Consider the following 27,083-nt stretch of genomic DNA (forward strand, 5'->3'; position numbering starts at 1 on the left):
GAACAGTTGTCTGTGGACGCATGGTGACTTTTCACCACAGTGGTCAGACCTGCACAATTTCAGACCTGCCAAGCCAAATGCAACCCTCTTGCCATGTACAGTTTGCTTGCCAAGTCCTCGACAACTCCTCCTGAGCAGATGACAGAAACAATAGCTTTACTGAACCTCTGTTAGACTATCACATATAGCTGGTAAACTACATACATGTGTGTTCTTAAAGTCTAATAAGAATGAGGGATTCTCTTGATGGATCACGCTAAGCCCCATCTAGCATTTCTAGCATTGGTTCTGTAGCTCTTAAGTGGGCTATCTGGCATTTAGCTGTCCCTGCAAATAGCAACCATTGATAGAACTCTTGTCCATGAATTTGTTTAACTTTTAAACTAGTGGCAAACATCACATCTTATAGGCGTTATGAAAAGAAATACTTCCTATTGTTCTGAAACCAATGCAAACCATCTTTATTGGATGATTCAAGTTCTAGTGAGGCTAAACATTCTTTATATGAGAAGGAGAAGAAAAATCTTTACCATGTCCCCTCTTCGCTGCCCCTTTTTTATAGTTATAATGCCACAAATGTTTTCACCTCTCTCTCTCAAGAAAAGGTTATCCAAACCATGATCCTAAGCATGTTTACTCAGAAAAAAATCCCACTGAGTCCAATGGTTCTTACTGCTGAACAGCATTGCACAGGCTTGAAAATGAAACAGAGACCACTTTTCCACTTTCTTGGCACTTTTACAGAACTACAACATCCTACTATCCCTTTTTGCAAGGAGAAGGAAGCAAAACTGTACACAATAATTTCAATAAATCTGCATCATTATCTAATGGTGTTATGGGGATATTTGACATTTCATGTTGCATCTCTTTCCCAATAATTCTTACCTCTGTGGTTTGCCTTTTTTCCAGTGTATCATATGGAGCTTTACAGTAGGTTTTATACCACAGATCCAAGATTTCTTTTGGGGGGGTTAATTTCAAACCACAAAAGAAAAAAAATTAAATACTATAGAAACTCCTTTCATTTCCACCAGTTATCTGGCGCAGAGAAATTTTATCTATTTTGTATCGTAACTATGGCATATTGTACCTTTAGCAAAAAAAACCCCCTTCAGATTGTTTGGCCTTTTTAAAGTATACAGTTTAATGGTTACTGTTATCTGTTGCTTTTGTGCTGTTTTGTGACTCACGTTGCCTATCTTTCTCTCAATTATCTCTAAATACCTGTGGATAAGTGAATTAGTCATGAAAGTTTATGTGACAAAAATGTCAGTCATCAACATGGGGTTTGTTTTTTGGCTTTGAATTATCTATCTACGTGACTTTACAAACTTCATTAGTAGGGACTGAGGAAGCATTAAAACATCCATATGTCAAAGATTTACATATATATCGGGAGGGCTCATTGTGAACTCATATAATGAGGAACTTGGAGAGTTTAATGGAGAATCAAAGCAAAATATGTCTGTATTATCAACAATAAGATTCTGATGGAGTACTTTATGTATGTACTAATGCCTTTAAGCCTATATAATTTTGAAGGCTTCTCCCAGAATTTTTATTTGTTGATTTTTATACTAAAATATTATTCCAATGTATTATTGAATGAATATTTTATTTAAATTTATTATCTTGCACTTAATCCTTATATTTACAATGTCTCCATTAACAAACTTGACCTACAGGAAAACCCCAACTGAGTTTTTCAAAGCAAAGGAGTTAGGAACCGTAGCTGGAGCTTCTGTGCATTTCACAGCCTAATTTGTTATCACAAATTGCTAAGCAATCTAACTAATTACATTTGCTTAGGAAAAAACAAAAGTTTAACCTCAATAATACAAATAGCACCCCCCCAATGGAAGAGAATTGTATCTACAACGAGTCTCCAGGAGTTCAGACCTTAAGAAATTCTTTTCAGTTTACTGCAGAGACCCATTATAACTATAAACAATTAAGAACAGAGGGTGATTTTCTATTGCTTAGCCATTATAATTCCTCTGCACAGCCCAGCCTAAACTCAGTTTTAATACACCATGCTCTTAAAGAGCTCCAATGTCTTTCAAGACGTTTCATGGTAAAGGTTTCCCTCATGCAATGTGTGTGCTTAACTCTATCTCATTGGGGTGGAGGAATCATGATTACAAAAGTCCACAAGAAATCATATTAATTGTGAAATACAGCACTGTGGATTCTAATTGTATGTATGCATGTATGTATGTATGTATGTATGTATGTATGTATGTATGTATGTATGTATGTATTTATTTATTTATATCTAAGGTGGATTACACAGTGTAAGTAAATACAATCAGCAGCTGGGACATTCAATAAATATTCAAGAAAGAATACAATAGGGTAAGGATTGCTGAAATATGAACAAGCAAAAAAAGGCAAAAATCGGATACAAGGCTGTAGTCTATTCCATTCGAACGGATCTCTCAGAACCATTTATTTATTTATTTATTTATTTATTTATGTGAGTATGTATGAGTCATGTTCTGTGAAAAACAAATCTGGAGCAGCAACACAGATGGTACATTATTTCCTGTCGTGAAAAAGTTCTATAATTATAATAGTCTTGGAATCTTTGAACTGATGAGACTCGTGGAACTAACCTAGTCTAGGAGCGCGGCCGCTATTTGGAGGTTCATATTGAAAAAGCTTTGCAGGCGCCCAGCCGAAGCATATTTAAGTACTTTCCTCTGCTCGGTTGCAGAATGTTTCTCTTTCCCCGGGGAAAAACACAGGAAAGCAGGGAGAAACTGCCCCCCATAGTGCCCCCCCCGCATGTTTTCTTTTGTTAGCGAGCCCCTTTCTCAAAGAAGGAGGAGCTGCTTTTCTTCTTAAAGAAGGGCCGGTCTTTGGCAACGTGTAGGTGTGAGCTGGCCTCAAAAGGATAAAAGGCGCGGCTGGCTGGTAGCGGTTTGGAAGATCATGCTATCCAGTGATACAAGAACACGCGTCTTTTGCAGAGGGAGGGGGTAATCAACATTTCTCAACCCAGCGTTTGCAGGAAGAGTGATTTTAAATAAAAATAAATAAATACTTGAACCTTATTCCTATTCATGTGAATTTCATGGTCTATGTGACTGCAGTTGAACTCATTTCTCAAAAAAGTATATTTTAGGATCTCAAACTAAAGTCCAATGGAGTTACTGTATTTACAGCTGGAGTGAGCCCGCTTTCTCTGCTCAGGAACGGGTAAGCTGTTTTCTGTGCTAAAAGAGACGTTACTCAGCTCTATCGATGAACACTATACACATTTGTATTAAGAGACTCGAAAGGTTTAAAAAACATAAAGCTGCGTATGTTTGAAACTGACCATCTTCCCCTATGCCAGGCACCTGTAGTACTAACAGAGATACTGAAGAATGCAAGACTGTGCTATCGGACCTGGATTTGGCTCCTCCACTGCAGACCAACGCTACCCATCTGAAACTATGTTCCCTGAAGATTGCAAGTTTCAGGTGGCTAGCCCGTGTTGGTCCGCAGTAGAGGAGCAAGATACGAGTCCAGTGGCATCTTAAAACACCGACGAGATAACATGCTAAAAAGCCACGGATCCTCATAGATCCTCTTGATTTTCACATGGGGTCACCCAAAATCCACCATACCATACTCAATCATGTCCATTGCCCCAAATGGGAACCAAAAATTCAGCCATCCACCTCTTCATAGCACCGCCAGGGGGCAAAAACATGGCTCAAAAGCATGGGTCCTCACGGATCCTCTTGATTTTTACATGGGGTCACCCAAAATACACCATACACTACTGGATCATGTCCAATGACACAAATGGGACCAAAAAAACCAGCGTCCACCACTTCATGGCACCGCCACGGGGCAAAAACATGGATCAAAAGCAAGGATCCTCTCGGATCGTCTTGATTTTTACGAGGGATCATCCACAATACACCACAGAATACTTGATCATGTCCATTGCCACAAATGGGACCCAAAGATTAAGCTGTCCACCCCTTCGTGGCACTACCACGGGCCAAAAACATGGTTCAAAAGGAAGGATCCTCACGAATCCTCTTAATTTTTGAATGAGGCCATGCAAAATCCACCATACAATACTAGATCTGGTTCATTGCCACAAATGAGACCCAAAAATTCATCCATCCCCCGCTCCGTGGAACCGCCACGGGGCAAAAAATAGTTCAAAAGCACAGATCCTCACGGATCCTCTTGATTTTTAAATTGGGCCACCCAAAATCCACCATACAATACTAGATCAGGTATAGTGCCACAAATTGGACCCAAAAATTCAGCCGCCGACCTCTCCGTGGCACCGCCATGAAGCAAAACCATTCTAAGAAGCCACGGATCCCCATGGATCCTCTTGATTTTTAAAAGGGGTCACCCAAAATCCACCACACAATACTCAATCATGACCATTGCCAAAAATGGGACCCAAAAAACGAGCCGCCCACCACCTCGTGGAACCACCATGGGGCAAAAACATGGCTCAAAAGCATGGATCCTCTTGGATCGTCTTGATTTTTCCGAGGGGTCATCCAAAATCCACCATAGAATACTAGATCATGTCCATTGCCACAAATGGGACCCAAAGATTCAGCCATCCACCCCTTCGTGGCACTTCCATGGGGCAAAAACATGGCTCAAAAGCACGGATCCTCAAGGATCGTCTTGATTTTTACATGGGGACACCCAAAATATACCATACAATACTAGATCATGTCCAATGAAACAAATGGGAACAGAAAAACCAGCCATCCACCGCTTCATGGCACCGCCATGGGGCAAAAACATGGTTCAAAAGCACGGATCCTCTCAGATCATCTTGTTTTTTACGTGGGGTCATCCACAATCCAGCATAGAATACTCGATCATCTCCATTGCCAAAAATGGGACCCAAAGATGAAGCTGTCCACCCCTTCGTGGCACCGCCATGGGGCAAAAACATGGTTCAAAATATGATACAGTGCAGCTAGAGGTGAGAGCTAGCCACCGACGTTGTTAATATACATTAACGCGTGTGTTAGAAAATAAACATTAAAGGTGCGATTGGTCTTTTACAATCTGTCTCCTACGCGCTTCATTCTGTGGCCTCCTCAAAAAGATTTTTTAAAAAAACCGAAACATTAAAAACGTCAAAACCCGGTTTCATTCTACTAAATAGCACACGCTTTGCTTGAATAGAAACTTTTAATTATACACACACACAACACACACACACGAAGTTGTTGGTTACATTGAATAACAAAGTAAAAATGGAATTCTGTGGGCATATTGAGAGTTCTCTGAGAGTTCCTTTAAATTAGGAAGGTATGAAAGGGAATGCAGAACACAACAATTATTTATTCTAATTTAGACTTGCCCGTCCCCCCATATATCAGCCCCAAGTTTCTAAGCTATCTAGTACTGGCATTCTCAGATGGCGCGCATCTGTCCTATCTGAAAGGGTTGGGCATTATTAGACAGAGATCTCCATCCTTGCTATATGTTTCCCTGGTGACTTGGAAGTGCTCTGCAGGGCAGGAATACTAAAAATAGATTCGGTGCCAATTTTTGCATCTGGACGGGTATTTTTTTAGCATGACAAAAGTTGGCGATGACAAGCTAAAACACAAAAACTTTCCGACCCTTCCACTTTTGAAGTCACTGATAGACTCGTTTTGATCAGCTTCTCCAACTGATAGTTAGTAAAGAGGTTCCAGATTACCAGCTACATGGCACGGATACCTGCCTCCAGTCTGGGAAAACTTATTGAAATGCCCACTCCCGCCTCCCTCCTGGCGATACCATTGTGTCCTGAATTCTTTGTATTCTCTGTGATTTTCTCAGGCCTTACTTTCTAAAGCATGCTCTCTCCAAAGGCCTGTCCTCCTTTTCCACCCCCCACCCCCACTTGTCACTTCTATCTGCGGAGTAATTTGTATCGTTTGGATCCACCCAGTGGCTTCCACTTTGATTCCTGTACTTTGAAATGCAAACCTGCCTTTCAATGCAAATGCTCCGAGAGGTTGGCCCAATAAAACGTCTTTCCTCAGGGAGGTGCCTTTGCAAACTGGGGGAAAAAAACTGACCAAGAAGTTCCAGGTGAACGAGTGCTAATCAGGAAGAAGCTGTGAGCTAGCCGCAGGGGCAGGGCAGACAAGAAGTTACGGCACAGGGCACATTATGCGCGCAGGGCCGCTTGGGGATGATGTATGTGGGCTATCTGTTGGATAAGGACACCAACATGTACCCCAACCCAGTCAGGCATCCCAGCCTGAACCTCAGTCCCCAGAATTACGTGCCTGTGCCCCCTCAATATCCGGATTTTGCTAGCTACCACCACGTGCCAGGGATTAACAGCGATCCTCATCATGGGCAGCCGGCGGGTTCCTGGGGTTCTCCATACACTCCAACCAAAGAGGATTGGCACTCTTATGGCGCAGGAGCCCCGTCATCGGTCGCTAACCCGGGCCAGCTTGGATACAGCACCCCTGATTTCAATCCAATACAGCCTCCCGGCTCTGGACTGCTTCCCCCTTCCATGAGCGGCTCAATACCCCAGCTATCCCCAAACGCGCAAAGGCGCACCCCTTTTGAATGGATGAGACGCAACGTTCCCACCAGCAATAACAGTGGTAAGGAATGTCTCTGTTTATTTCTGAGGGGCGGGGGGGGGGGCTGTCTTAGATCTTAGTGGTAGCCAGTTTCTGTTGTTCTGGCTTTAGCTCTCTCTCACGAGTTTCAGTTAACAGAGTGTATCACTGGGCTGGCAACTTTATAAGGTTTACTTTTCATTACCGTTCGCACATCATCTCGTATACACAAGAGTTCGTGGTCAAATTGCACTTTAAAATGGAAGGGAACTTGGGCAGTTGGCTGCAATCTAAGAGCCATTTCACACACTTTACGACATTCCAGCGCAGGATGGACTTCCACGTAGGATTCCATGCAAATCATGTGTGAATTGTTTTGTGAGATGTGACAGGCAATGAACTCCCAGTGCGTATATGGAGCATAACCCTGTTTTTGCAATTGTGGCAAGTACATTATACATTAACGAATGCTTTGTAATGTGTGAAGCAGCAACCCGAAATTGGCTTGAAATATATCCCAGTGATGTTAATTTCACTGAATTGCAAATAAACAAGCTCAGGGCCTGTATAATGCTAACGGCCAAACCAGCAAAATATTGGGAGTACGTTAAACCCTATTGATTCCACTAATCATTAGATTAGTGTACTTCCCCATGTCCTTCCCCACTTCCCCCTTCCACTGCAACAACCAATCCCTCTGAAATTTTGTTCCTGGTGGTCAGTAGAAACTCAGGAACAGAAAGATGGAATGAAAGGAGCAATCTGCAGTTGTCCTCCCTTCTTCTGCGAATTGAAATGATATTGCATTGGAGGAACTGCATAGTTAGATACTATGTATTGTATTTAGAAGGATCGATTGTAATATTCCATACAAGAATAAAAACTCGTTAGTCTTATGGCACTCATGAAGCTTTTCCCTGTTTTAGGATCCTTGTTAATCCCACTGCCTGTAATGAAATACATGTCCTAATTGTGAACAATATGACCCAAAGTGCTTTAGGTTTAGAGTGTAAGGTTGTAAATTTATATATGATTTCCTAGAAGTAAATTCTAGGTAGAATTCCAAGGAAACAAAAGTTAAAGCAAAGTGACAATAAAATGCTTTAAAAAAAATTATATGATTTACAGAGTTGAGCAAGATCATTTACACAGCCAGCAGGTCATCTACATTTTAAGCAATGATTACATTTTTCCCCCTTAGCCTTTCAGTATCTTTGTTAAACACTTCACGAAGTTTCTGGTACTAGGCATTCATTGAGTCACAAGTTAATTTTTCTCTCATCTAGCAACGTAGTAAACTGTAGAATTCTTGTTCTAACTTAACTGACAAACCCAGCAGATAAATATTGTCATTTGGAGTGACAAACAGGGCAAAATCAAATCACACCAATGGCAAAGACTGCTGGAGTGAAATCACTAACTCCTTTCTGGGAATACCCTGAAGACTCGTATTTTAAAGTGTTAGTATTCATATTTAGGTGAGTGATTAACAGTTTTTCATTAACTTGGCAAGAGAAAAATAATGATTTAAAAATCTTACCGTATCAATATACCATAGCATCTGAAGGCCCACTTTATGTACTCTTATTAATGACATTAAGATTGTTCTTATTGGGAAAAGCACTCCTGAGGAATTGGGCATTTCACATTTTGGTGGCAGGGGAAGTAAGTACATATTAAAAACATGCCAACAAACACAGAAAAAAGTGTCTCAGAAGATGTGGACAGTAACATCAAAGAATACTTCAGTTTTGTATGCATATACACTCTTTTTAAAATATACATTGTATTTCCCTTTAAGTAAGAAGTGGCTCCTTGTTCACACACAACCCAAAAAGACCACATACAGTGCAGTCCTATGCAGAGGAACATGAGGCTATGGCCACTGAAACCATGACATTAGACTGGTGTAACTGTGCTAGGATTGCACAGACAGATCAGTTTTTGTGGTCAGAATAAGCCACCTACTAAGTAAGGGCCTCTTTGATCTGAGAACATGAGTGTGGACTTTTCCTTACCTCCACTCCTTGCTCTTTTTTTAACATTCTGCCAGGCTTCTGGTGCCATAAAATGGAAGGTCCCTTTGAATGCAGTTATTTGCAATTACCTTGAAAGCTGTTGTCTAATCATTGCATTTCCTGTTTGTCACAAAATAACTTAGTTCTGTTCCTGAGATCAGGTTTTAATTCCTTTTCAGGTCTTTTAGTAGAGACGGTGAAGGAAAATGACAACCTGGCTCTCTCAGAGACTTGGCTATTTCTTTTTTCTGTATAAATGGCATATAAAAACTTGAAATTTAACTTGAGGGGAAAGAATAGCCCACACAGTGCCCCTTTGAATAATCACAAATCAGTGGAACCACTGCAATGAAGAAAGGTTTTCTGCACAAGCATGCAAAAAAGTGGAAGGGGATCGAATGTGAAGATTTTAGCTTGTGGGGGAAACTAGGTTTACATGAACTGTAGTGATTCTTGTTACTGAATTTTCTTTATGGCTTCAGTGAGAACTTACTATGGCCTGAACTGATCATTTGACCATTATTCTGGAGTATTCTGGAATTGGGTGGTGGTGAGTGTCATTATTTGTATGCAATGATGGTCTTGCATTCAAGGCAGCATGAGACTATGGAAGAAATGGGACCTTCATAGGATAGATTTCACCTATATGTGAAAGGACAGATTAGCTAAATCCTGAAGGTGTTATTTGCCTTTTATGGAAATTCATATATACACTATTGAAAAAGAAGATGTGTATTAACTTTTGTTAACACCATTCAAAATAATACTGTGTGCAAACTTCTGCAAAGTTCTTAATCAGGTTGGATGTTTAAAACAAAAACATCAAACTTTAGGCTTGGACCAAATCTTAAAAAGATCTTCCTCCTCCCACCCCTTTTAGCTGGCTTGTTCTGGAGAATTTGAAAGTTTGCACACTATGTTGTTTGGGGCTATCTTCCTTGTAATGTATGAACTGCATTCAAGCATCTGCACATACTCAAAATCACTTAATGCAGATTATTGTCTCTTTAATCCTCCTATTGTATTTGCAATCCAAGCTGTAAAAGAGCAGATTTCCCCATCTTTTGATTCAGGTTTACAGTGGGAATTGTCTAATCCACATTACTAAATTGTGAGTACAAAACTACAGGGTATTGATTATTATGAGGCAGCAAGTATCTGGTACTCATCTATGATGTAAAGCAATTTGTGTGATTTTTCTGTGGGAAATGATGCATGTGTTTTTGAGGGAAATGTACAAAATCTGAGGGATGAGTTGATTTTCTTTATTTTCGAGGCAATGGGGGAATCTAGTCACTTTTTGTTAATTTTCACTGGTTGTGGCAAATCTGGATTTGTATTGAAGAAACTAGAATTCCAAATTAGCAATTTGTGGGTTTGTTCTTGTTGAAGTAACGTAGGTAAAAAATAAATTAAAACTTCATTGAACTCAGGGCAGGACATCATACATTTAACTTTTGCAACATCCGTGTGAGGTAAGCGCTTGAACTACTGAGCTTCGCAGCTGAATGCAGATCCCAGAGCAGCAATAGTGTACAGACATTGTAAAGATGAACAAAAGGCGTATTACTGTGGGAAGCTGTTTACGTGCAAGCAACAGGTTGTGTGAGGAAAGACAGGGCGCGCGTGCCGCCAGCGAACCTTCCCGCCAAACTTCTATTTGCCTCGCAAGCGGGCTGACCTCTCAGCGCCTCTCTGGGCTCGAGGGTCTTCCTCGCTGAGCGCGCCACGCCTACAGGGCCAAACCCTGTAGCCTCGTGTTCGCGCTGAACTCTTGAACTCGGCGCGGGAAGGGGCTAACCGAGAGAGCTACACGATGAGAAAGTGGAAGTCTCTCCGCAGGGAAACGCAAATGAACATTCTGGGAAAGACCCCGCAGAGCTGGCCAGTTCAAAGGCGGCAGGGAGGAAAGACGGTTAATGAAAAGGGCTTCAAGCACCTCCCTCAAGTAGAGTGCAAATTTACAAGCGTGCCCCTTTGTCATACAGATTGGCACTGGTCCCTCATGCAGCAGGGCGCCCCCATTGTCTTCTGCTTTGTGGGCTGGGAAGCCGGGACTCTTGGCGCCCTTTGAAGTTAGGCCATTTCGGGGCACTTTCGTTTTCCTACATGAACTGCAGTTTGGGCCAAGCAAGCCCAACAACCATCATGCCTAGGTTTGGAACAGGCTGTGCCCCTGCCTTTTTTCCCAAAAGGCGTTGCCTGTCCAGGCTGTCCTTTCTGTAGATGAGTTGGGTGACCCTTGATTTGTGAGGGCTGTGATAAAATAAACCAGCATTATAACAGAGAGAGATGCCAGCGGAAGGGATGAAGTTCACTTGTGAAAAGTGGCTTTGAAAATTCTGAACACAGGAAACATGCAGTTTAATTGGTTTTAAACTATAAGGTACCACATATACAATCCAGACACATAAGTCTCAGTAGAGATTTAACAACATACTGGGTGATCTTGGGCCAGTCACAGACGCTCAGCCTAAACTACCTCGCAGTGTTGTTGTGAGGATAAAATGGAGGGGAGGAGAATGATGCCTTTGTGTCCCTATTGGAGAGAAAGGCGGGATATGAAGTAAATAAATAAAAATACATAACAATTCCATTGAAAGAAATAGGGTTTAATTGCTATATAGTTATATTTTGATTCTACACTGCAAGGTCTGTTTTTATTTTCACTCTCCCTCTCCCTCCTCCTGGTAGATGCTTTCACACCTATCACAAAATTGGTTCCAATGCTATGTGTCACATTTTTATCTCATTCTACCTTAGGAACTCTGGTTACATGATTTTCCCTTTGTCTATTTTATGCTCACAATTCTGTGAGGAAAGTTAGGTTGAGACGAGGTGACTAACTCAATGGGAGCAATGAGCTGTGAACCTGGGTCTCCCCAGCTCTAGTCCAGCAAGCTAACCACCACGTCATATTGACTGTTCAATAGAGTTCATAACTGAATGTGTGAATGTATCTTACTGAAAAACACAAGGGAAGTCTAGTGATGTGTAATGTGTAGATATTAATTTCTTTTCTCAGCAAAATGTTGAGCAAGCCTATCTACTTGATCAATTTATGCATAATTCTTTTTAGTGGATTCACACACAACAAAATCAGACACTGTCATATGAGACCATTGCCAAGTCTGTGCTTTCAAGGAACACATCTCTGAAATGTCAGAATAGATGTTTAGATGGTAGACAGATACCTGGTAAAACGTTTCTGAATCTTGCAGTCTGAATCAGACACCTCAGGCTCTAGTACAGGGTTGGGCAATCCCTGGCAGGTGCACCGAACAGCAGCACACCTGATCATTTTGCTCAGCGTTCAAGACCAATTCTTGTGTGAATCCCTGAAGCACTGGCAGTACTTGTACAGCTTAGTTTCGCTCCCAATGTGTCTGACCAAATGCAACCTTCATCTCTTCCTCCCCTATTTATTTACTGGCACCAAGAACTTATAGGTAGAACTTGTGTGTGTGTGTGTGGGGGGGGGGGAGGTGGTTGACACTCAGGTCAAAATGATTTCCTATCTCTGCAATCTGGGTACTCTTCTAGTCTGGCTGTTTGCATGTTTTAAAAGACACATTTGGTATTTTTTTACCCACAATTTTTGGAACATGTGGGGGAAATTAATGGTGAAATTTCGCTGAATAATTGCGCTGAAACATGAATAATTTCGCTGAAACATGAATGATTAAGGGAAGCCTGTTTGTACCATATTATAAAGGTAATATCTTGATCCCTGGATGTTGTGAATTTTATGCTTTTTAAAAGAACAAAAAAATCATGCATCAAGAAAGCTGAATTCTGCAGTCTGTATAAATTATTCCAATCCACAATGGCTTATTTTGTATTTCTTGGCTTTGGTTTTGGTAGTAATGGGGAAAGTCGGGGGCTTTATAAGCCATGTAGTTTTGGCTCCTGATCAATGGGAATTCTGCAGAACCCTCTTTAGCCTTGGAGACTGCATTAGGTGTTGTCATCATCACACTTTAAGTCAATCTTCAAAGACACAGAGAATTTACAAAAAGTGAAGAAGAGAGCTGTGTTTCTTTGGAAGTGTGCATCCAATGTTTTTTTTTGAAATTATATAGGACAGTGGAATAAACACATCCATAACACTGATTACTTTGTATTTTTTTCTCTCTGTCTAAGGCTGTCACTGGTAGCCAAACTGTCACTGGTAGCCGATCATATGAAGGGTGAGAAGACATGATAGAAACAATAGTTTAACCTAATCGATATTGGGCAGAAATTTTTCCAAAATGGAAACATTTCTCAGAACATTTGTTGTCAAGGCTGTTTTTCCTTGCACATTAATATGTGATATGGGCTAAATGTGGGATATGAAGCATGAACAAACCCTAGTGTTGTACATGGTCCAGGCTTCTTTCCCTAACATTTTTTAAATTTTGTTATGTGTAAAACACTTAAAATTATTTATTTAAATTTGAATTGGATAGTTCTGGAAGTTTTTCTAATTCATATTTTCCTGAGAATCCCACATCACTGTTCTGACGCAGAAAGCAGTACATAGAGATTAAATATGATCTAGTATTCCTTTACCACTCTTTTGGGGCAACAAAAGAATGTTTTTTATGTGTTTGTGTGATGCTGAAAAACAAAATCAGTTTGACATAAAATAATGTTAAACATTGTAATGTTAAACATTATCATACTAATCAGGCAACTGGGAATAACCTGTGATGACTTGACTCCATCATACATTCAGATGACGTGAAAGTTTGAATTCACACAGTTAGAATGATTTAATTTTTCTGCTAGTTTCAACTATTCCAGTTCTTGGCATACAGGAGATGATTAGTAAATGGGTGGTTTCTAGGCACATGAGTTTTAGATAAAATGCATAAACATTTTAAAACTATAATAAGAAAAAGTAACCTGCTCAAGGATATAGCAAGCCATAATAAATGGTATTAATTATTAATTAAACCAGTTTGGACCCTTTGAGTTCTAAACTGTATTCACTTAGTATCATCGTCATTCTTGGAAGACACAATTTTAAATTTATTATTTCTTTATAAACTACACCATCTGCCTAAAGTAATTACACTGGAGAACTGCAATGAAGAACAATCAGATAATCAATATTATAACAACAGTTTAAATCTTTTATCAAACAATGATGACATTTAATAAATCAATATTAAAATAAAAATGTACAAAAATGAATCGTTGTAAACCACCATGATGGCAAAACAATACTTTTATTTCAGGAAATATTAAGGAGAGGCCATAAATCCATGGTAGATCATCTGCTTGGCATGCAGAAGTTCTCAGTTTCAATCCCCAGCATCTCCGGTTAAGGATCAGGTCATATCATAGGTGATATGAAAGATCTCTGCCTGAGAATCTGGATAGCAGCTGCCATTCTGAGTAGAAAACTGACTTTGAGGAACCAATTATCTAATTCTGTGTAAGGCAGCTTCATGTATGCCTTCATGTTTGTGAAATGCTTTCTGAAATAAGACTTATCACTTGACACCACAAAACCTTCAGAGGAGTATATGATCTGGGAAGAGAATCTCTGTGTGTGGGTACAATGCAGAGAAAGCCTTGTTCTGCAAACTTGCAGGACAAATTTGCCTATTTGTAAGAAAGTGGAGAAATTCTGTTTCCTCAGATCTTGAGGAATTGGGAGGCATACTCCTGTGTAGGTATTCCCTCTGTTAAGTAAAATCCTAACTGTTCAGGCTTTAAATACCAGTTCGAACAAATGCCTTAAATCAGGGGTAAAGTAAGCTGATAACAGGATAGTACGAAGTACCAGCAAAAGTGACTGAAGTGGTTCAGTTTTCCATTTCAAACCTCCCAAGAGAGACAGTACAAGTAAGAAAAGTTACTCTCACCCCTGCCTTAATTGAGCCCCAAAGTTTGATGGCTAGTGCGGATGAGTCGAAATCAGCGTGATAGGTGCCTCACAGCCCATTACTGTTAGGAAATGAGCTATCAAGTTCTGTACAACCTACAGTTTCTGAACGATCTTCAAGAGCAGGCCATCTATAGCACGTTACAGTAATTTAGGCAAGAAATTACTGAGATGTGGTTGTAGTTGATTTACAGGTCCTGCTAAGTCTTGATATTTTGGGCTGTGATTCTTAATGTAGTAGTATGATAAAAATTGCTGGTGGACTCATAGCTGACTTATGGCAACCCCTGCTGGGGGTTTCAAGACAAGAGACTAACAGAGGGGGTTTGCCATTGTCTGCTTCTGCCTAGTGACCCTGGTCTTCCTTGGAAGTGTCTCATCTAATTACTAACCTAGGCTGCCCCTGCTTAGCTTCCGAGATCAGATGAAATCAGGCTTGCCTGAGATATCCAAGTCAGGGCACCTCCTCTCATAAAATTAAATTCTGTAGACCTAAGATTTTGTGTTGTTCTTTCTGTATTAGTTTTGAATGTTGAGAACATTGCCACTCTTTCAATGCAATCTAATTTAGAGTTATTCTTTTCTAAACCCATTATTCACTGAGTTTAGATTGGATTGCATTCTTAATTTATTAACTGGTAGCAAAACGTATAAACCTTCAAATGCACACAGTTCACATTCAGTTTGAGCCCATGCTTGTATGAACTCATGAAACAGTGGTTGTAATACTCCTACTTGGGAAAGTGTGCTCTTCTGTACCATGTTCAATGGGAAAAATGTGAAAAAGTATCTGTTTTATGGAATGAGCTCTTGGAGGTTGTGTACAGAGAGCCTTCTCTTCTAGCTTTTCAAAAAGCCTGTAAGATGCCCTATTTATCTGACAGGAAGATTAGATTTTTTCAGCACATACGGTCAAGAAAAATAGGGGCCCATCTGAAATTTGTATACAAATTATACAATTCATTTATAGCAATCAAATGCCTCTTGTGTATTATATTTTTAAGAGGATCATTCATCTTCTTTTTGGGTAAATGCAGTAGTTTTATTTCAGTGGTCTTTGTTTTGTCATTCAAGTTTGTGATAATTTTCTGAGGACACTGTTTATTCAGCATTTCTTAAATGTTTTTATTGTCAGATTTATTTAAATTGCATTTACATTTATAAGAACCTTGAGTGTTTTGGACAAGTGGATGAATCCATTTACATAAGTAGCCATCCCGACTGGCTACTTATGTGGGACTTACTCAGTGGGACTTAGTTCTGAGTAAATATATGATTGGGCTGCAAACACCGTTGGAATAAACAGGGCTTAGCTGCAGCTAAATTTTACTACGTTACAATTTCTGGAAATTTTGAAGCCACAGGAATAAACAACTATATCACAGTCACCAGACATTCTCAATTTTTCCATCAGAAAAACTGAATGCTATACATTTTAAGTGAATAAAACCTTGTATTAAATTCCAAAAGAAAAACTTTTTCAGTGCTCCTCAAAATTTCTATTGGAAAAATTGGAGGGAGGGGGAGTCCTCAGAATTCCATGCAAGACATTTTGTGTAAGTAAAACCTTGTCTTAAAAAGCATTTCACTCATTTCAAAGAAAAGAAATTGCGAGGAGTTTTTCAATTCTTCTCCAAATTTTCCAGTTTTTCTATTGGTAAAACTGAAAAATGTCCTTGGAAAAAAGAGAAAACATATTTTTCCATTCTCCCCTCACCCTGACTTTCACATCTCTAATTGTGTTCTTGATATTTTTAAAATATTGTTTTAATGTAAAGCAGAACTAAGATAAAATAAATCTCTGCTGTCTACTGTTAATTGCTGCTGCTTGTACTGTGCTAGAATACGTTCACAGACTGTATATGAAAATCTTGCAGTTCTTGATCGCAGTATTTCACAGACTTCATTGTGATTTTCTTTTATCCTCACCTATGTAAATAGTGGATGGTTTGTTATATGTGTTTTTATATCTGTTTAGAAGCTCAGCTTTTGCTAGCTAGTTATATAAGCCTAGTCATATGGTGATATTAATTTCTCCAAACAATCAGTTCTAGTATTAGGATATACTTTTTTATTTTGCTAGAGAACATTCATATTTAACAATTCTCTCTGGGCTAGGCTTGCTAGTTCTAAGTTAGGAAATTCTTGGAGATTTTGGGGTGGAGCCTGGGGAGGGCAGTGTTTAACAACGAGAGAGCTTAGCGGATGCCATATAGTCCACCCTCCAAAGCTGACATTTTCTCCAAGGGAACTGACCTCTGAAGTCTGGAAAGTAGTTGTAATTCTCAGAGAATTCCATTCCCCACCTGAAGGCTGGTGAGCCTAATCCGGCCTAAGCAACTGATGGTGCCTGTGATGAAGGGATATGCATGCTAGTGATAGGCTTACCAACTTCCAGGGGTCTAAAATTCTGGAATTACAGTTGATCTCCAAACTACAGAACAAAGGGCAGCTTCAGAGGACAGACTGTATGGCCAAATACTACAGTCTAGGAAAAATTAATGTTCTAGAAATCACTTCCTTGCTGAGCTTCCTTTCTTCATCAGAGACAGGCATGTTTAATTTTATAGGGTTCTTTTATGGACTAATTTTTAATCTGTTTGGAAAATTCTTACCATGTATTTCAGTGTAGATTTTCCAGCATGATAAATTTCTGGTGTTTTGTTTTCAATATGGAATACATTGAAGTCTTGGATACTGACCCCCCCCCCACACACATGCAGAGATACATATAGAGACATAATACACACAGCTATGCACGTACACATGCAGCTCTTCCTTAAATTATTAACTACAGCATGCTGCTGATGTCATATGTGATATGTTCAGCAGCCTGCTCCATGTCCAAGGTACAGCCTTTTAAAGTATTCTTGAGAGAAAACCCAGAATAAGGTAGCTTCACTTTAACTTTAAATAAGTTTATTACTTATCCTAGCCAAGTAATATTTCCAGTACATCAAACACATCTAAATTATAGGCCTGAATGGATCATAAGGGCAGAACTAGATGTTTAATTTAGTTCAGAGATAATGTTCTTTTCCAAATTGCAGCTGCTTGGAAGTTGAGCAAGGGAGGAAAGGGACTTTTTCATCTCTTCACAGCTACCAGTTTCAAGCTACCATTACCCCTGCTGGAGGAAAAATATGAGTATTTGTAAATTTAAAGGAGGTTGGAGGTATTGACTTTTGGGAAGAAACAACATGCAGGGTGGGAAGGCTTGAAAAGCTCAACTCTGCCCACTTTGAAAATTGTAATTTAAATGAGCTCCAAATATTAAAACAAAATGATGTGTTGGGCTAATCCAAACTCTGGATTAATGAAGAGTCAGAAGAACTTTGGCCTCAAACTCCACAGCTGGTTTATGCCTAGCCTCTTGTACCAGTTGCAATATGCTGCCAGCATAATTTTTTTTAAGTTATGTTTTTAAAAAGAGAAAGGAGAGACTGAGGAACACATAAGAGCAAGAGGAAAGGGGAAAACAGAGAAAGAAGTATCTGGATATTTAAAACGTTAAAATGCCATGTTTCAGTGGTTTAGGTGAATATTTATGTCTGGAAAAGTTATTACACGCAAACTATTTAGCCCAGTTTCCCCCAGTTTGAATTCTATTGTTTTTTCCTCTAATTCCTCACAGCATTGTTGTGCTTCAGTGTACCTCCAGGGGTTTCCTTGTCTTTCCTGTGAACTTTCCCAAACCTGCTTTGCTGTGATGCGTTGAGAAAAGTTGCAGCAAAATGGGCTGGCACCCTTGTGGACAGGAAAGTCCAGTTGTTCCTGGTCCTGCTCTCATCTCCATCATTTTCTCTGCCACAGTCCCTCTTGGCAGCCATTTCCCCACCTACTGTCAGAGGGCTTTTAAAGCAAAACCCAGCAATTGGTATATCATTATCCTACTATATAAAAGGCTAAGCATATTCAAGACAACTCACTTCCTACCGTGGTGTGCCACCAGAGGGTGCTGCTGTGGAGGGAAGCTCAGATGAGGCAGCCAGAAAGTGTGCCATGGTGGGAAGCCCAGGCCAAAATCAGGTGGGGAGCATGTGGCAATGCCTGCTCCCTGCCTTCACCCAGCTGGGGTTTGGAGCAGAGCAGGTGGCAAAGCCCACCCTCTGCCTTCACCCAGCTGGGATCAGGAGCGGAGCCGGTGGCAATGCCCACCCCCACCTTCACCCAGCTGGGATAAAGAGCAAAGAAGGTGGCAATGCCCACTTGCCCTTCACCCCAAAGGAATCAATAGAGGAGCAGGTGGCAGTGTCCGCTCCTCCCTTCACCAGGCCGAGATCAAGAGCGGAGCGGGTGTTAATGCCCACTCCCCCACCTTCACTCAACTGGGATCAGGAGCAAAGCAAGTGGCAATGCCCACCTGCCCTTCACCCAGCAGGAATCAGGAGGGGAGAAGGTGGCAATGCCTGCTCCCCCTTCACCCGGCCAAGATCATGAGCGGAGCAGGTGGTAATGTTCACACTCTGTTGTCACCCAGGTGGGATCAGGAGTGGAGCAGGTAGTAATGCCTGCCCCAGACTTCACCCGGCTGGGATCAGGCATGAAGCAGATGGCAATGCCCACCCCCTTTGCCCATCCGGGATCAGCCGCAGAGCATGAGGAAATGCCTGCCCCCTTCACCTAGCCGAGATCAGAAGCAGAGAAGGAGGCAATGCCCACCAACCTGCCAGAATCAGGCACAGAGCAGATGGCAATGCCCCCCCCCCTCAACCAGCCAGGATCAGGAATGGAGCATGTAGCAATGCCCACCCCTGCTTCATCTGGCTGGGATCAGGTGCTGAGCAGGCAGCAAGGCCTGCCCTTCACCTAGCCAGGATCAGGAGTGGAGCATGTGGCAATGCCCGCAACCTTTCACCCAGCCAGGATCAGGAGCGAAGCAGGTGGCAATGCCTGCTCCCCATCTTCATCCAGTGTTACCAGAACTGCTCTTTATTATAATGGGGAATTAGCTATAGCAGTCTGTAACTAAATATTAAGCGCGGATCATAACCTATGTTTACGGAGGTCCCGATCCCAGACACTCTAGTGAAAAAGAGGCAGACAACAAATAAGTTCCAAACACGTGTATTTGGTGTGGCGTAAGCCTAACTTGCACAATCATACAAGGAACACACAAGATCTAGGAAATACAGAGTAGGAAATACAGAGACGTTCGCATTAGCGGGTTCCCAACGATGATAAGGGAAATACTCACAATCCTGGAGCGAAGCAGAGACACAGCAGCGAGGGTGGTGGTCCAATGCCAGCACTGGACCCACAGACGGACAGCAAGGAAGTCTGGATAGGATGGCACGCGCCTGGCTGGGACAGGACGGGAATGGCACGAGCCCCATGCGGTCTGAGAGGCCGGCTTAAATACCCCAAAACGTACCCTGGGGCTGGTGCTGTACTTGGTGGTTCTCACAGATTAAAACAAAGGGTCTAATGGGCTACTGAATGGCTTGGATGGGCCACTTTAGTAATCAGATTGTGATAAGTGACACCTCAGGAAGAGGGGACAAAAAGAGGGAGGGGGAAATCCAAGTGGGCTGAAAGGATGTTCCAGCGGACAGGGCTTGTCCTGATGTCATCAGCTCTGGAATGCGGAGGTTTCTTTGAGATGCATTCTCTAAGTGCTTGGGATGGTCGGCACTTAGTTCTTCTCCGGGGCGGCTCCTAAGATATGCAGAGCGGGGCGAGGTGCTCTCGCTGCGGACGTGGTGTGCCCGCTTCGCCGAAATGGCTTCCCAAAGCAGTCCTCTTCCCAGGGTCTTCTGGCTGCCTGAGAACATGGATGCCGGCTGGGCATAGCTGGGGCTGAATAGCAGGCTGCCCGGTAGCGAGGGCAAGCTCGGGGACCGGCCCGCGGGAGGCTCCAGGCGGGAACTGACCAGGGAGCGCCTAGCCAGGCTCGCTGGAGGTTTCCCCGGCAGGCGCCCGGCTGCTAGCAGCGGCTTGGGCCCATATGAGGCAGGCTTCCATGGAGGCAGGGGGAACAGCACACAAAACACAGTCCAAAGCAGGGAACAGGCACGGTCCGTGGCAGATGGCAATGCAGGCACGGGGTACACTTGTAATAAAGTCCAAAGCACACACTGGGAATTCCAGATACAGGTCAGGGCAGGGCTGCCCAGAAAGAGAGTCCTTTGTGCAGTTATCCAAACATGGAGTCAGTAAACTACACAGTCTATTACAGCAGCAGGGTAATTGACACGCAGGCAGGAAACTGACACGTGTATCAGAGCACACACGTGCAAAGCAATCTTTGTGCAGCAGTGAAACAGTAATGCAGGAAACTTTAACACAGTTCATAGCAGGCTTTAAAGCAGGGGAGGGGGCCTACTTGGCAACAATTCCCCCCCTCGGAGACCCCGTGACGTCAGGCGCGCGGGTCTCCGAACTTGACTTCAAAGGCGAGGTGGTCGGCAATGTCCGGTGTTCGAGCTTCGAGCGGAAAAGGAGTGGGAAGGGAAGGGAGAGGAGGCGTCACTCAAAAATTTAGTTTGGAGAACCACCTAACCGAATAAGTGCAATTTAGATCAGCCAATGGGCTGCAGGTCTCTGGGTTCACACCAGGGGGTGTGCTAAGTGCTACAGTCAACATAGACAGCAATTCATAGGCAGCAATGAGCAATTCATGCATATAAATAGCAATAATTCATATTTGTGTACATTGATTAATTCATGGATGAAGGTAATTCATACGGAATTCATGATGGGTTAAAAGCATTAAAAACCAGGAGCAATTCATATACACGGATTAATTCATAAGCATAAGATTAAAAGCAAAGGCAATTCATGGATACAATTCATGAATGCAGGATTAAAAGCAATTCATACAAGGTAAAAGTGAAATGTGCAAGCAAGGCATAGACCAATTCATCGAGGGTGGAACAATTCATGGGTGATCAAAACCATAAATACATATATAGGATTAAAACAATAATTCAGGAAGTTAAAACCAATTCATAGAGATAGCAGCAATAAAAGCAAGTGCGGAGAAACAATTCATGAGGGTAAGCGGCGGAAGGGCTCATAGGGGGTCAGAAAAATAAACTTCGCAATTAAAAGGCTAACTCATGCAGCCAGATTAAAACCAAATTCATAAAGTTTAAAATCAGGAATAAAACAACCTTTAAAAGAGACTGCTCAAGAGAAGTCCCGGATAAAACCTAATTCATAAAATGATAAATAGGTTAGAATTACCTCGGCGGGGGGAGTCAGGTTAAAAAGGCAATTCATAAGGTTAAAATCAAATTCATAGGGACAAAGTTAATAGGGGGTGATCAAAGGGTTCCCAGTTCATGGGAAGATCATGGGCGCACTTGCAGTAGATAGAGGGAGGGGCTAGTTCGGGGCTAAATTCATGGGAGTAAAATTCATAAGAAGCAATGGCAAGAAATTCATAAGACCATAGAGCAACAAAGATCACAGATGGCTCAGTCCGCAGTATAGCTGCTAGACTGGGTTGCATATATACAGGAACAAGCAAGCTTAGTCCATGTGTCCCAAAACACGCTTCCACCCCCCCTTGCTGTCTGCGTCAATCCGCAGAGCAGGGTCGGCTGGCGGCAAGAAGGGCTTCGGGCACACCGTTCTAGTCCTCATGGAGGTGGCTGGCGGTCATCTGGAGACGGGCCGTGGGCTGGGGGGCAGGGAAATATGTCCCCCCTAGTCCACAAGAGGGCCTCGGAGCGGTGTCCGGCAGCAAAGCGTCCATGGGGCCGGTGCAGAGTTCTTACACATAAATGCACAAGCATAGTTCGTAATCACACGAGCAACAAAATAAACAAGGGCTAAAGGAGGGCGCCAAGAACAACCCTTAAGGCAAGAGGAGGTCGGGATTGTAATGATCCAAACGGTAGGACAGTTGGAGTTGCTGGAGCTGTCGGCGGCTCCAACAGCCCAAATAAAGCAGTGAGGCGCACAACAAAACTTGAAAGGCCAAAATAACGATGATTGGGTGCAAAGCCAAATTGTAAATTCCAGTGGCAGTGGGGCTCCAGCCAAAGAGGGTTTCCCACCACGAGTGCTCACCGGTGGTCTTGATCCGCTGGGCAAGGTCCAAAATTTCCTTGCCGTTGTGGGACACAATCAAAGCAGCAGTGTCCCCGTCCCTCTGGATGCTCTGGAGGGTGCGGTGGAGCTGGGGGTGGGCCAGGAGCTCGTGGATTAGCTCCAGACCGATGCCAAGGGGAATGGGCTTCACATGTCGATAGAGGGAGGGTGCCACCAGGATCTCTTCTTGGGTCCAGACCGGTACCGTGTAGGTGAAGTCGCAGGCTGCCACCGAAGACAGGTTGCAAAAGCAGCGATTGACTCCCGGGATCACGGGCTTGAGCTGGAACGAGTTCAGGATCACAAAGTCGCAGGCCGTTCGCACGCAGGCACATCCTTTCCCAATGTAGACCACAGCGGAGCTGTTCTCCTGGACGACCTCGAAGGGGCACTCATTGAGGGCGTCGACTTGCGGGGCTACACAGGGGTGGTGAGGTGCAAAGGCTTGGTCTTGGCAAATGAAGCCGGTCTGGTCTCGATGCTGGCACCCTTGGAGGCTGACGAGCTGCCATCCGGTCGGGGTGAAGCGGGCCCAATGGTCGGGGTGGCGAGCGTAGAGAACCTCGGTGTCGCTGACTTGGAGTCCCAGAGGCACGACTGGGTACACGTGGAATGACTCGTGCGCACTGGCCGTTAATAAAAATAGTTTAAGCTCCTGGGTGGTCGGTGAGAATGAGGAATTTACAAGAGACCACCAGGATTCAAGCTCCAGTTCTATGGGTGACAATTTGGGCGTAATCAATCTTTTAATTTCCAGGGGCAAGTGCCCGTCCGTGGCTTGCCGAATTAGCCCCATGGCCACAGCCTGATTTAATTGTTGGGCTTGCATACATGCCATGGCTATTGACACGTTGCGTTCCACAGACTGCGTTCCTTTGAGCAGCAGAGAAAAATCTCTTTCAATTTGACTCTCCCAGTTAACTAAAATGGAGCTGATCTCGTGTTGCCCATTCGAGATGGAATTTAGGGACTGCACCACCGGTTTACCTAAGTCGGAGATGCTAGTCGTGACATGGGCAAACTTATTAGCGAGAGTCTCAATGTTGACCGAATCCATGATTGCTAAGCCTCCGGCTGCAGGAGCAGTCCAGTCGGCAATGCTTCGTCTGGCACGCGAGAGAGAGGGAGAGGGATCGATCCACAGTTGTAGCCATGCATTCCAACCCTTGCTACCGGCCTCCAGATAGGGAGCGCACTGCGGCAGCCTCTGGGTTACATTTAGCTCAGCTAAGTCTATGCGGATCTCTTTTAAAGACATTTGCGGGCGGACTAGAACTCTCTCTCGAATGTCAGTTTTCAAAACATGGGAGCCCACTATATGCGTGCCGCCTTGGCTTAATTGTTCATTGCTAGCAATCAAAGGGTCAATTTGGATGGTGTGGGTCTCCTGGGTCCGGATCAGCAAGGAATAATTGCCTGGTTCATGAGTCAAATTTACAAAGAGCAGCCCAAGCCGGTGAAATTTCTCTACTAGGGGCTTGGTTTGGCATTCGGGCGTCTGTTGAACCAGTATCCAATCGGGTGGGCCATGTTTGGCTAGGTCTTCCTCTTTTACAATCCAGGTCAGGTTCTCCCAGCGCTCTATAGCAAAGGAGAGAACTGTGCCTGAAGGGGGCGTGATAGTGACCGATGCAGACTCAGTGGTAGTAGTGCCTAGTAGGATGGTCATTCTAAAGGGGTCTCCTGCCTTCCATACTGCGGCCGACACTAAAATAACTTCACAGTATGGTCCGAAAGCCTCAGTGACAAATGGCGAGGTTTCGAAATTGGCAGGGGTGGTATATTTGTCTACCACCGGGACTGCGGTGGGGGCTGGCCTTATACGGGGAAGAAACATACAAGGAATTGGGGCAAGTGGTGACACTGTGTCAGTAGGTGAATAGCATACTAATTCTTGGGACATAGTTTTGACTCCCACACATAAAATAACAAGCTCTGGGGGCCGGATCCACTGCTCTTCGCAACTGCGGAAGTTAGTGCGGTCCGTGGGGGTGGTCATGTTAATCTGCTGCACAACCTTGCAGACCATCATTTCATTTCCTGCTAGTGTGTTAATACATCTCCAGTGGGGGTAGGGCATTAATTTGGACGGGCGTCCCTCTATTAGGGTGCCTGCCAGCACGAGCAAACACAGAGTAGCCAGGTGCCTCATCTCCTGGCCTTCCTTTTCCTTTTGTGGTGAAAATATCCTGGGGAGACCTGCGGATATAAGTACAGGTTCCCTGAGTTTGTTGCAGCAAAATAAATGAATTGAAGTAGGGAAAAAGGGAGGGCGTTTTTCTGCCAGCACTGTATGTTAAGCGGGGTTCGAACGAGAAGTCCCAGGGGCACTAAGCGAGCCTTCCAGCTTGTTGCTCTGGGGAACTCCTGTGCGGGGGCTTCTTCCTAAAGCATGTATATTTCAGGGGGGACGTCTTTACGTCGAGCAAGGGTCGGCTGTGCGTTAGGCGGGATTATGCAAACTCGCCCCAGGGGTCCCTGGGTGCCTAGACTATGTGGCCTTCAGGTGCCCCTTGCTTGGCGGCGGGCTATTTTTATTTTGCGGGCTGAGAGTTATCGGTCCGGCTCGGCCTGGCCTTGCCGCTTTAAAAAGGAAAAAACTAGAGAGCGGCTTCCATTAACTATAAGGGTTGCTGCAGACGGGGGCCCTCGTTCTATTTTTCTAAACTAGGCTTTCGTCATATGTTTGCAGGACAAGCAATTTTTGGAGGGACTCCCTCGGGAGGCCCCATCTTCTAGTTAAAAGAAAAAAGATACACCGGGCAAAAAAAGGAAAAATACACTGAGCAAGAAAAATATAAGGAGCAAGAAGCATACGGGTCTGGGGTACTTTTAGGTTGCCCTTACTTGGGGTGTCTGGCAGGGCTTCATTATATCTTCAACATGTCTCCCCCCCTTCTTTTCCCTTATACGGTACGGGCAAGGGAAAAGATTACATCGGACGGGGTGGGCGGCTGCTGGCGGAAAGGGCCGAAGTGGAGCCGAAGGTGCTCGGCAGCGTTTATCGAAAAGCGGCGGAGGCGGCCGAGATCTGCCGGCGCCACTGGGTCTGGGTTGTTCGGGGGTCATCTTGGCGCAGGGGATCCTGGCTATGTAAATGAGGCACGCTGCCCCTTGTGCGTGGCGAACGCACCTCAATAACATATTCCAGAGGTAACATATTTACAAAATACTGGCGGGTCTTTTACTTTTGCACTAAAGCGTACTAAGTGGTGGCGCCGTATAGCAACTCACCATGACGAATATGAACATTAGTAAAAGAGGGATATTGGGCTGTTTGGGGATCCTTTTCCAGGGGAGGCACAGCCCTCAAAGCCAAAGCCGACCATCATGCGAAAGCGTGGGTCTGGCAGGTGAGACCCCGAATCTACGTAGATGCGGGATCTTCACCAGCACGGCGGGTGATATATTTTCGAATACAGGGATCACCTTTTTTGGTGATTCCACTATGTTCGAAAGAATGCATTCACCTCTGGGCTAAAGCCTCTCCAAACACTTTCACACACAGCAAATCTCTTTTGCCTGTGCAATTTTTTCCCGAACATGCGGCTTACAATCCAATTAAGAATCACTCTCGGTGGTGGTCCTATTTGGCTTTGGTTGCCGTGTCTTCCCCAAGGGTCCCAACTGTGGGGCCCGCCTAATGAAGTCAAAGAATAGAATTGGAAAAAACTCTTGACATTCACACCTATATCTACATATTCTACTGTTTCTTTTATACTAAGGCTACAAAGGTCTGGTCTAAGGGGACACAGGGTATCTCTGGCCCAGGGTGAAGGGATATCTGGCGAATCACTGGGCAGAGGGGGACTGGGCTGGTGGCGGCTCCCCCAGGGTCATACACAGGAGGGGCGGTTTGCAGCGGCTTCCCTTTCCATTCTTTTAATTGGGAGGCGTGAAAGTATTTTAGCCAAGTGCCTCCTGTCTTTCTCTGGATAGCCACCTGATAGACGGCTGGGGAGACTCTTTTCGTGATGGGGACTGGGCCTTGCCATTTGGCTGCTAGTGAATGCGCCTTTTGCGAGAACTTCCTGTACAGAATGAGCTGTCCTTCCTCCCACTGCCTGGGGTTCCTGACCCATCCTAATTTGCGGTCCATATCTTTCTGAGCGGTACCCAACTTCTGGGCCACTTGCATGTGGACGGCGTGTATGGATGAGAGCAGATCCTGGACCCAAGCGTCATTAATCACTACGGGCTGCATATCAGAAGGGAGCTGCGTATCTAGCCAGAAGGCTTCCGGGAGCTGCATTCTTCGCCCTGTCATTACCATATGGGGTGTGAGCCCGTGAACTGCGGTGGTGCCTCTGATGGCCATTAGGATTATGGGGAGTTTTTCATCCCAGTCTCTCCCGGAGGAGCGAACCATTTTGCGGAGAGCCTCCTTGAGGGTCCGGTTGGTTCTTTCTATGGCACCCGAAGCTTGAGGGTGGCCGGCTATGTGGAAGCGTTGCTGGATGCCTAGCGCCTTGCAAAGCTCCTGTGTGACTTCTCCGATGAAGTGTGAGCCTAAATCGGAGTCCATGACTCTCACGATGCCCCATCTTGAAAAGACATTGTTGAACAATAGTTTGGCTGTGGTGGCTG

General features: G+C 43.8%; 1 protein-coding gene across 1 annotated transcript in view; it reads left to right on the forward strand.

Moving 5' to 3' along the window:
• The first annotated feature begins 6,095 nt into the window (after window positions 1–6,095).
• CDX1 (caudal type homeobox 1) overlaps window positions 6,096–27,083 on the forward strand; it is a 66,870-nt gene continuing 45,882 nt past the window's right edge. The window contains exon 1 of the mRNA XM_054975284.1: window positions 6,096–6,602. Coding sequence (XP_054831259.1) covers window positions 6,173–6,602 — 430 coding nt within the window. The 5' untranslated portion in view covers window positions 6,096–6,172. The remainder of the gene's footprint in view (window positions 6,603–27,083) is intronic.

This window comes from Eublepharis macularius, chromosome 4 (genome assembly GCF_028583425.1).
Source record: "Eublepharis macularius isolate TG4126 chromosome 4, MPM_Emac_v1.0, whole genome shotgun sequence".
Taxonomy (NCBI): Eukaryota; Metazoa; Chordata; class Lepidosauria; order Squamata; family Eublepharidae; genus Eublepharis; species Eublepharis macularius.